Source organism: Pterocles gutturalis, unplaced genomic scaffold (assembly GCF_000699245.1).
Source record: "Pterocles gutturalis isolate BGI_N339 unplaced genomic scaffold, ASM69924v1 scaffold37424, whole genome shotgun sequence".
Lineage (NCBI taxonomy): Eukaryota > Metazoa > Chordata > Aves > Pterocliformes > Pteroclidae > Pterocles > Pterocles gutturalis.
Genome location: NW_010137078.1, coordinates 2,866 through 13,297, shown reverse-complemented (window position 1 = coordinate 13,297; position 10,432 = coordinate 2,866). Strand labels below are relative to the sequence as shown.

Sequence of the window (10,432 nt, the reverse complement as noted above, 5' to 3'; positions counted from 1 at the left end):
ACAGACGATGAGGTCTTCCCAGGGGGGTCACCTGTGTCCTAAAATCGGACCCTCAGGCAGCCCGGGGGGGGGGCATCTGGCCATGCCCAGGCGGGAGCTCGGCTCCTTCTCCCCCCGCAGAGGGCGGGCAGGGATGCGCCAGCCCGCGCTGCCTGCTCCGTACAAGCCTCATCTGACAGCTTTCTCCCTCGCCTCCCCAGCCGGCAGAAGCCCCTTGCAAATTTTGCCTCCATGCTGCTCCATAGTGGGGTCTCCGGGGGTTCCTGATCGCCTTCAAACGGGGACATGGGGCAGAGGAGGGAGTGGGAGGGCGAGAGGCAGTCGCTGTTTCCCATCCCTGGCATGGATGCCAAGCGCGGCTGGACGCCGGGCCTCGTTGGCAGAGGGAGGCCGAGAAATTCCCGGCTGAGGCGGATGGCTGAGCCCGTAGTGCTGTTGTGTGTCCAGGTTGCAGGAGAGGCTGGAATTAGATAACCAGTAACCACATCGCCCCAGCAGCCGGGCAGTGGGGAGGGGAGGAGAGAGAGCACAGTAACACGCACGTGGTTGAAAGCCTGACATTTTGCAGCCCTTATCTTTGTCCTGCCACTGATTCAGGCCATGACCTCGGTCAGGTTGTTTCCCTCTGTGTGCGTCAGCTCCCCACATGTGAACAGAAGATAATCTCCTCACCCACTTTGCAGGGAGCAAGGAGGGTCAGCAGCCCTTGTCAGAGCACGGGAGACGTGAAAAGCGTGGTATGAAGGGACCAGGAGGATGGCTCACTCGATCCTAAGCCCAATCCTTTTGGCTCCTTTTCCCGCACATTGCTTATGTTTCCTCTCTTGTTTCCTCCCCTCTCAGTCATCGATAAGTTTGACTATGTCTTCGCAGAGAACGGCACGGTGCAATACAAGAATGGGCAGCTGGTCTCCAAGCAGGTTGGTCCAGCTCCCCTTGCAGCCACGGCTCTCCTTCCCCATCTTTGCGCAGCCCCTGAGCCATGCATGCCGTGGGGAGCAGCATCTGGCCCCAGGGCATGGGCAGCCTCTTCTCTTCTTCCCAAATGCCAGATCTGAATGTACCACTCTTCCAGGTCATGTTCTCGGTTGGGCTTCACGGGAGATCTAGCTTCTTCCTCACTCCCCCTTCTTCTCCCACAGGCCATTCAGGACCACTTGGGGGAAGAGCTGCTGCAGGATCTCATCAATTTCTGTCTCAACTACCTGGCGCTGCTGAAGCTGCCCAAGAAACGGTAACGGCCCCAGACTGCACAAATGGCAGTCATAACACTGATTTCTGGGGAGATGAGGACTCCAGAGCTCTCCTAAGAACAGCTGAGCTACTGAGCTTGTCTTGCTCCAGGTTTTTTCTTAGCATCTAGAGGCCCTGCGTAGGATCACTGTCCCACCGACCTGGGCACTGGGGGCAAATAACGGAGGAGGGTCTTTGTACTGGAGAGTCTGCACTATTTTTTAACATAATGTCTGCTCTTTTGCCCATTGGATTTTCTTCCCTGGGAAGCAGGGTACAGCCCCTGTGTGCATCTCATTTAGGACAATTGTACCAGCTTGTTACCAGTCAGAGCATCAGGCATCATTGGTCGTATGAGTTTCCAAACAGACAAACAATGGCTCTTTAGATGGGAGGTCCAGTGCCTGAGCATGCAGTTTCACGTTGTTTCTAACCCAGTGTTGCTTGGCACCACTGGTAATCGGGCTGGCCCTGCTCTGGCCCTGACCGTGTGTTCCTGTTTGCTTCCCCCCACGAGATCCAGCAGCCACAGGGTGAGCTGGGTTGGCACACCTCCTCTGAAGGAAGACTAGGCCACTGGCAGGAAAGAAAAGGGTAGCTTTCCATTGGATCAGCTCACCTGTCATCACAGGAAGGAGGGAGAGGGAACAGATGGCATGAAGGTGGAAGGGGAGAGCAGGAGAACCTCTTTCATGGGCAGCCAGCAGTTAAGCCAGCTTGGGTGCACTGTCAAACCACCTCTCAGACCATGGTTTCACAAATGTTGGAAGCTGGTGTGAACCAGTAGTGCTGCTGAAAGCAGCGGCTCTGCCCTTCCCTCGCCCTGGCCAGCTTTCCCCTCGTGTTTGTATGGTGAACCCAAGCAGGCGAGCTGTCTGGTCGAAATTAAGCTGGTAAAAGTTGCTAAACTGTGATCCATATTACTTGCCTGATGTGAGTCACTATGTGGCAATAGGAGGACTGGTGAAAGGGGCCAGGGTGGCTCTTTGTGGCAGGACTGCTGGCTGAACATGCCCCCAAAAGCACGGTCTGGGACTCAGAACACTCAAGGCCGTTTGGCTGCCTCATTGCTGTCTGGTTGCCCAACAGTCTGGTGAAATTTCAGCTCCTGAGTGCCTCTGTGGATTTAGGCTTATGAGATTTCTGGCAAAGCAAGGACTTTAACCCACATCTCCCAAGTCTTGGCTTGGGGCAGAGGTGCTGCTCCCAGGCCGCAGGAGTGGCTGCCCATGTGTCTGTTCCCCACGATGTTCTTCACTGTGTTACGAGACAGGAGGTGGAGAGTTTTTCCCCCAGACTCAGGGTGGTAAGCACTTTATCCCAGAGAAACAGCGGGCAGAGGGACATCAGAGGGTTAATAAGCTCAGGGCTCCTCAGATGGACAGGGGAGGGGATCTCCCTGCTCCAGATAGCTTTCCACAGGAGTTTCAGTCTCTTTTCAAATTGGCAGTGCTGCCATTCCCTGTTGTTTCTGCTCTGCCAGCGCTGGTACCTGTCTGACCCCTCGCTGAGCTATCCCAAGGTGATAAGCAAACAGAACTGGCTGGGTTTATAGCAAAGAGAAAAGAAGGGAGCAGTTTTCTGTTGGCTTAGTGCTTTGAACCAGCCCACCAAGGAGGCAGCAGAGTCGTGATCCCAGTGCAAGGTGAGGGCAGCAAGCAGGAACTGGGTCCTGTCCGTGCAAGCTTAGATAAGAGTTGCAGTCCAAGGTGCAGGGGACAAATAGGAGATATGAAGGCCCTGCGGGTCCTACCTGATTTGTGTCCCAGAAGGAGGTCCTGATTGCTCCTCAGCCTGCTGCTGGACATCAGCAGAGAGTTACACTGACCTGTTCCATCCTGCTGCCTCAAGCTACTGCCAGCTTCACCCAACCCACACAAGCTTTCTTAAAGGCCTCCAGGGGTGGAGATGCCACAGTCTCATCAAGTGGTTGGTCCAGTCCAGGCAATAGCTGTCCTTGTAGTTCTTACAACATTAAAAAATGTCTCCTGTCACCTCACCTAAGCTCGTTGCTTCCAGCCTGTCCCCACCACACACAGGACCTGTTTATTCCTCTTTCTCTTACAGTCTCTTTTTATGAAACTATGATCCCCTTGGAGACCTTAAGCAGCCTTCCTGAAGCTTGGTCTCTGTCTGCTGCAACAGGGCCCTTGGGCAACCTTAGAGGCTCTTGTACATCTGAAACGTGTGCACCCATGAGTGGGCATGGCTTCTCTCCTGCTGCATGTCCCTGCACGCCTCACCAAGCAGCCATTCCCCTGGAAAGGTCTGTTTTTCTCTCCCTGCCCCAGTAACCTTGTGCCCTTTTCCACCCACAGAGGAACGTTCATTGAGTTTCGCAACGGGATGCTGAACATCTCCCCCATCGGACGGAGCTGCACTCCAGAGGAGCGAATCGAGTTCTCTGAGCTAGACAAGGTATGTGGGCCAGACTCGGGTTCGCCCTCCCCTTTGCCAGCTTTGCACCACCGCAGATCTCGGGTCTTACCTGCTTCCCCCCACTCTGAGGAGAAAGGAGCCCAGCTCCCCACCATGCACCGGGCCAACATGTGCAACAGGGTGCAGAGGGGACTGGGGTCAGAAAACCCAAGGAGACTCATAGATGAAAGGCAGAACTTGACTTCATAGGGGACCACCGATGCAATGGCCCCAGGGAATAAGGCACTTATTTAGGAGGCTGTTTCCTCATTCACAGTAACCAAACATGGCCCAGCAGCTGTCTTCTCTCTCCCACTCTCCCAGCCCCAACAGAGCTGGAACTAATGGGCTTTCCAGACTGGGAGGGCGGGGGGGGTGGGGGTGGTGGAACTAGATGATCCCTTCCAGCCCAAACCATTCTATGGTTCCTATGATCTCTGGAGCACTTGGCCTGCACTCATGGCAGTTTCTGCCTGGGGGAGCTCTCATGGGGTTGAGGGATCAGCTGGACTTTACAAGGCTGACTTTCTAAGCAAAGCTGGAGACTTTGGGCTATGAACTGGGCTTCTGGGAAACTGAAGCAGCTGCATTTCATTGCCAAGGAAAGGCTGGGATGTGCTCTTCTCAGGAGCCTCCTGGAGCTGCCCTGAGTTGGTGGCTTTTTATGCAGACACTGGACAGGGCTGGTGAAAGCTGGGTAAATGGCCTTACACTGGGAGCATGGGGGAAGGGAGAATGCAATAAGCCAGAGTTGTTCAGCAGACAGTTATACGGTGGCTTTTGGTAGACTGTCGGGAGAGACCTCATTGTGGCCTTCCAGTACTTGAAGGGAGCCTATAAACAGGAGGGGAGCCACTGTTTACAGGGATTGATAGTGACAGGATGAGGGGGAATGGTTTTAAACTAAGAGAGGGGAGACTTAGGTTGGATATTAGGCGGAACTTTTTCACTGTGAGGGTGGTGAGGCACTGGAACAGGTTGCCCAGAGAAGCTGTGGATGCCCCATCCCTGGAGGCATTCAGGGCCAGGCTGGATGGGGCCCTGGGCAGCCTGCTCTAGTGGTTGGCAACCCTGCCCACAGCAGGGGGGTTGAAACGAGATGATCTGTAAGGTCCTTTTCAGCCCAGGCCATTCTATGATTCTGTGATTCTGTGAATTATTCAAACCCTCTTTCCTTCCCTTTCTTCCTTCTCCTGTGCAGAAAGAGCGGATCCGGGAGAAGTTTGTGGCAGCCTTGCAGAGGGAGTTTGCTGGCAAAGGGCTGCGTTTCTCTCGAGGTGAGCGGCGGGGGCTTCCCTGGCTTTGCCCTGGCCTCTTTATTGTGTTTCCCATAAAACGCTGGGAAGGGGAGTGGGAATCCTGGCTGTTCTATCTGGGGGTCTGGTTGGGTGATGGCTGCAGCTGTGCTCCCTGAGGAGACCCCGGGAAGAGCACAAGGAACTTCTGTTCCTAGAGAGCTGCCATGAGGGCATCACGTTCATGTCTGCAGTAGGGCGACAGCAGAGAATAAACTGCTGCAGATTTGCCCCCCTGGGAACAAGCCAGCCAGGTAGGTTTCTCTCCCGTGATGTTCCCCCTACCTTAATTCCAGTTAGCTCTCCTGAGCCCACCCCTGCCCAGGAGGTATGTTCTGGTTCAAGCATCAGCAGAGGCCAGCAGAGCTCCAGGCACATGCAGTCCTCTCTGGGAATACCGTGGTGTAAGGGAGACAGGAGCCTCACACATGTTTCGGCTCTGGGGTTTTGTTGGGAGTGTTGGCCACGAGGGAAACATCTTTTGTCCTGGAGGAAGAGCTGCCAAGAGCCAGAGAGTTTGCAGCTCCATGCCATGGCCTTCTGCAGAGACACTTCTTGGGCCTGAGGGATGCTCTTACAGCCAGCTTACTGAAGGCAAGGAACTGAAGGAGGTGCTGGAGCAATCCTGGGGGTCTGGTCATGACAGGGAGGAAAATGAGGGTAAGTGGTGGGGCATGAAGCAGAGCAGTGGGTATGCGTAAGATCAGAAGGTACCTTGTGGCAGCCTAGCCAAAGGCAAGGGGGTGGCGAGGCTGGGAGGTGGCCCCACTCTTGCATCCAGCGTGGGCCAGTACCAAGGGTCTGGCCCTCTGGTCGTCCATGGGCTTTCCTCCTGAGAGCCTCCCCTTGCCTGCACCATCCTGACAGGGGCATCCTGTGCTGCCTGCAGCACTAGCACATACCATTTGTCACAGCAGAGAAAGACAAGGTCCTCTCTGCCATGTCGCCACAGACACAGGGGACAAGGGCAGGACAACGGGCCTTTCTCCTCTGACTTTGGGAAGCAGCCATGAAGAGCCTGGGTCCGTTGTGTAAAATCATGAAGGCAAGGGGACTGCGGATCCTCCACTACTCCACAAAGAAAACATGGGGTGTCTCAGGTCAGGCATCCAAAAACAGGGACACATGGAAACAGGGCTCTTCTGCCAAGCTGGCTCTGTGTGCCTTGTCCCAGGCTGTGGAGGACACAAGCCCCAGAGGTGGTAGATCTCCCTGCAGTCCCCCAGACCTGTGTTGTCCTTAGGCAAGGGACAGTGCTGGCTGTCCGCCACACCACCTCCTCACCCTTTGATTTCCTACCCTCTCCAGCTGGCATCAGAAGCCCCTTCTTGCTGCCCAGCTCTATTTAAAAGGCCAGAACACAGTGAAATACAGTGTAAATGGCTTTGGGTACAAAACCAGGAAGGATTTTAATGAGGGCAACCAAGTTTAGCTCCTGCTCCGATGCTGGCTCCTGCTGTGAACCTGGGGTATTGCCATCCCTGGGCTCATTGGGGCACTTGCTCCCATCCGTATCGCAGTGCCCTGTCCACTGCTTCAAGCTGGGCACCTAGGCTCCATCCCTGGCTCCTCAGGCTCTTGGAAGGGTTGGTTTGGGACCCCCAAACTGATGGGGACACCTAAACCAGCCAGGAAGAAGAGGACGTACAGGTTTGAACATCCTGGGGTGATCGGTGCTGCTTCTGCAGCAGGGACCATCCCCTGTGGGTACCTGTCTGCTAACCCACTTCCTGAGAGGTGGGGTTATGAGTTATGAAGGAGAGCATGAAAATCCAGGATTGCTGGTGGCTCGCTAGATTGCCTGGAGAAGCAGGGGGTCCCCCTTGAAACCAAGAGGAGCAGAGGCCTGGTGGGGAGAGGCAGGTGCCAGTGCAAACCCCTGTTCCTCCAGGCTCTGAGCAAGACTTAAACATATGTGTGCCCTAAGTCGCAGGCTCTGTTTTGGGAGGAGCGTGTCACCTGTGTCAGTGCTGGGACAAGGGACCAGCTCTACAGCCTGTGCACGCAGTGGGGCTGCTCACAAGGATGGGGAAGGTGCCTCCATGCACTCCCAAAACACAGCATGGTGCTGGGGTAAACCCTGCCTGGTCTAAGAGCAAGGGCTAGGAGGTTTGTTAACCCTTTGTGGCTGTGGGTGTCCATGTGCCCATGTATGCATGCTCTCTGGGAAAGCTCCCTTACCTCCATACGTTTGCCCTGTCTGCCTTGATGCCCCTCTAGATGTTGGCAACTTGCGCTTGACTCTTGTAGCAAGAGGTGACAGGCCAGGGTCATGCCCCGATTATGTCGATGGGTTCATGCATGGTACCTCCATGGCAAGGTCCTTGATCAGTGTGCAGAGTCTGCTCAGAGCCTGCAACATAGCCAGCTGGGACCCTGAGCTGTGCGGTGCGTGGGTTTGCTTTGTATGTGCAGGGTTAAGGACAGTCAGGAGCAGTGGTTTTAGAAGGGCCAGCGATGTCCATGATGTCCATGCAGGAGCCTAGGAGAGAGCTTGGTGCCAGTCTCCAAGTACATTGTCCCCTGATGGGACACAGAACGTGCTGATGGTATCTGCAAGGTGTGACCCCAGATCTCCCCCAACAGATGCATCTCTTGGGACCTCCCACCCCAGCATCCCCCCCCTGCAGCCCGCTAGTTCCTGCTTGGCTGCCTGCCTGCAGTCAGGGGAGCCATGCTGATGTCACCACAGCCATGTGATGTCACGCCAGCCTGTTGTCATAGGAACAGCATCTGCCACTGTCCTAGCCACAAGCCAGAGAGGCACACCAAGGCAGAGCTGGTGCCTGGTTGCTGTTTGGGGGAGTCCCGGCAGACATCCAGCCCTCTCCTCTCCTCCTGCCTGTACCGGGGTGGGGGGACACCCTGCCAGCTCCCACCGATGTTGCTCGATGCCCTCCCTTCTGCTGGCAGGTGGCATGATCAGCTTTGACGTCTTCCCAGAGGGCTGGGACAAGCGCTACTGCCTCAACGTGCTCGACGATGAGAGATTTGACACCATCCATTTCTTTGGGAACGAGACCACCCCTGTGAGTATACCCCACTCGCCCCACATGCTGCTGCTTTCTCTCCTTTGGCCTGGCAAGCCTGCCTGGAGTTGCTCCGTCGCGGGTCCCACAGCCGGGGTCCTGCCGGTGGCCGACACAGATCTCTAGCAGTGTGAGGGAGAGAGATGCTCTCATGCAGTGTGTGTTTGCAGCAGGTTCGTGATGGCTGCATGCCTTGAGTTGTGGGGAAATCACCCTGGATTTACTGCACTGGGGAGTGGCTCCACCTCAACATTGCTTTCCTCCCCCCTGGCATCCTTGGGAGGGGGGCAGCCACTCCTGTGGCCTGCAGGACCCGAAACACCAACCCCCAGCACTTAGGAGAGGGCTTTTGAACAGCAGGAACAGCTTTGCCTTCCCTTAGAGCAGTGGAGGGTGATGCTTCCTTGCTGCTGTAGACCAGCTTGGCCATCCACTCAGCTTTTTCCAGATGATGGCAACCTCTCCCCCCCTAAATGCCCCCCTCTACCCCACCTTCTGCTAGCCCTTCCAGATGTGAGGCAGAGGTTAACCCCAGGCTTCCAGACAAGCTTTGCTGGTCTAGGACCTTCCCCATCTTTTCTATGCTCCTCCCCTGGCACAGAAGAGAGGAGGCAAGAGGGAGGGAGCAGGGCTCCCAGCCCAGCCTGTTCTGCCTCCCTGGGCCAGCAAAGCCCTGACAGCCCCTTCCCAGCAGGTCCCTGCCTGCCCAGCTGCCGGCTCCCACCCCAGCTCCTCACGGGACAGAGCAAGATGCGGATTCATGGATGAGCATGCTCTGGCAAGGCCCTGCTAATGCCTTCCCTATTTTCTCTTCCCCTGCAGGGAGGGAACGATTATGAAATCTATGACGATCCCCGCACGGTGGGACACAGTGTCCAGTCCCCCCAGGACACGGTCCAGCGATGTCGCGAAATCTTCTTCCCAGAGAGAGCGAACGAGTGCTGACTGCCAGGTCTCCGCAGCCCTGCCCCAGCCCCACCCTCTCCCCCCACCAGGAAAAGCACCTTCATTTGAGGAATCTACTCAGGGTAGACCAAAAAAAACCACTTTCCAGAGCTGGTCAGGATGCAAGGCGTGAGCATGGGTGGGTGTGCAAGAAGGGGGCCTTCACTGGGCAGCCCTTCGGCACTCCCCAGCTGCGGCTGGGGCTCGTGGGACCAGACCCTCCTCACCTCCAAAAAAACTTCTCTTATGCCAGTTTGGGCCATGGTGGGCAGCGATGCAGATGCTTTCATGGTTGGAAGCATTTGAAAGGGCCAGTCGTGAGAGCGTGTGTATGTCTGTCCTGTGCTCCCTCCTCTCTTCTCTTCTTTTTTGCTACGTTTCTCTTAACGCTTCTGCCTGAGGGAACGCACGTCTCACCTTTCTCTCCTCCTTGCACCTTGGCTGGAGGGATGGGGCTGCTGAGGCCCAGGCACTCTCACCAGAGCTGCTCTACAGCGAGAGGCCAGGAAGGCCATTTGCTCCAAGCCCATGGTAGGAAGGGGTAGCAGCAACCCCAGTTCCTTGCAACGTTGTGCATCCTAATGTAGAGGGTCACCATGACCTTCACCTCGGTGCCACACCGTGACAGTCCCTACAGGTGGCCTGGGAGTGATAGTTTTAAAATGACTAGAGTCTTGCTCTGAGCTTTGCTCAGGTGCATGAAGAAAATAGTTCTTTAGCTCACAAAAAGAAAAAAAAATCACAGGTTTTATTTTCTATGTTCTGCAGAAGTTTTCAAGTCAGACCTTGCCTGGCATGGCTGGGGGTCCCCAAGTGCCTGGCAAGTGCAGAGCAGGAGCTGCTGGGGGCAGAAGGCTTCCCAACAGTCTTCCCACCCACATGCTCATCAGGTGTCACAGATGTCTAAAATCTTACCCAGGGCATTCATAACAGACCAAGTCCCCTTCCTTTGCAGTGCCCAGCTTTCCGTCCCGCTGTCAGTGACATTTTCAGAGACAGCCAACACAGGCCAGACCTGGTTTCTAGTGCCAGCAGAGGTACATGCTCAGCAGTGCCCGCCATGCTTGCTTTTCCACCCCATGTTGTCCCACACACTTGGTTCACCTGGTCACCTTTAGGGACGCAAGTTCTCCAGTGCAGCTGTCACATCTCCTTCTCCTCTCTTCTCCTGGGTCTTTGTGGGTTGCAAAACCATTTCTCCTTTGGCCCTTGACCTCCTCTCTCACATTGCCTCTTTATTCCTGGCCATTATGCTGGGGTGTGTGACCGCACCAGTGACACTAGTCACAACTCAGTGCTCAAGAAGAGCTCAGGGGTCCCCCCCAGGGAGATGGCCTGCTTATGGCTCCCCAGGGCACACGTGTCTGGTGCCTGTGGACCTGGAGGGTGCCGGAGGTTCCTGCAAAAGCTCCCCACGTTGCTCCCTGGGAGCCTTTCTCATCACATCCCTGCTGCTATGGCACTGCCTCATCTCTTGGTCTTGTTTTCTCTCCTCTTTTTCTCCTGTTCCTG

General features: G+C 55.7%; 1 protein-coding gene across 1 annotated transcript; it reads left to right on the top strand.

Annotated features, from left to right (window-relative positions):
• Positions 1 to 285: 285 nt before the first annotated feature.
• PMM1 (phosphomannomutase 1) lies at positions 286 to 9,046 on the top strand. Its single transcript, XM_010082524.1, has 7 exons — positions 286 to 439; positions 844 to 920; positions 1,143 to 1,234; positions 3,552 to 3,651; positions 4,853 to 4,928; positions 7,860 to 7,975; positions 8,798 to 9,046. The coding sequence occupies exons 1-7, from the start codon at positions 286 to 288 to the stop codon at positions 8,918 to 8,920; spliced, it is 738 nt and encodes a 245-aa protein (XP_010080826.1). The 3' UTR covers positions 8,921 to 9,046.
• The last annotated feature ends 1,386 nt before the right edge of the window (positions 9,047 to 10,432 follow it).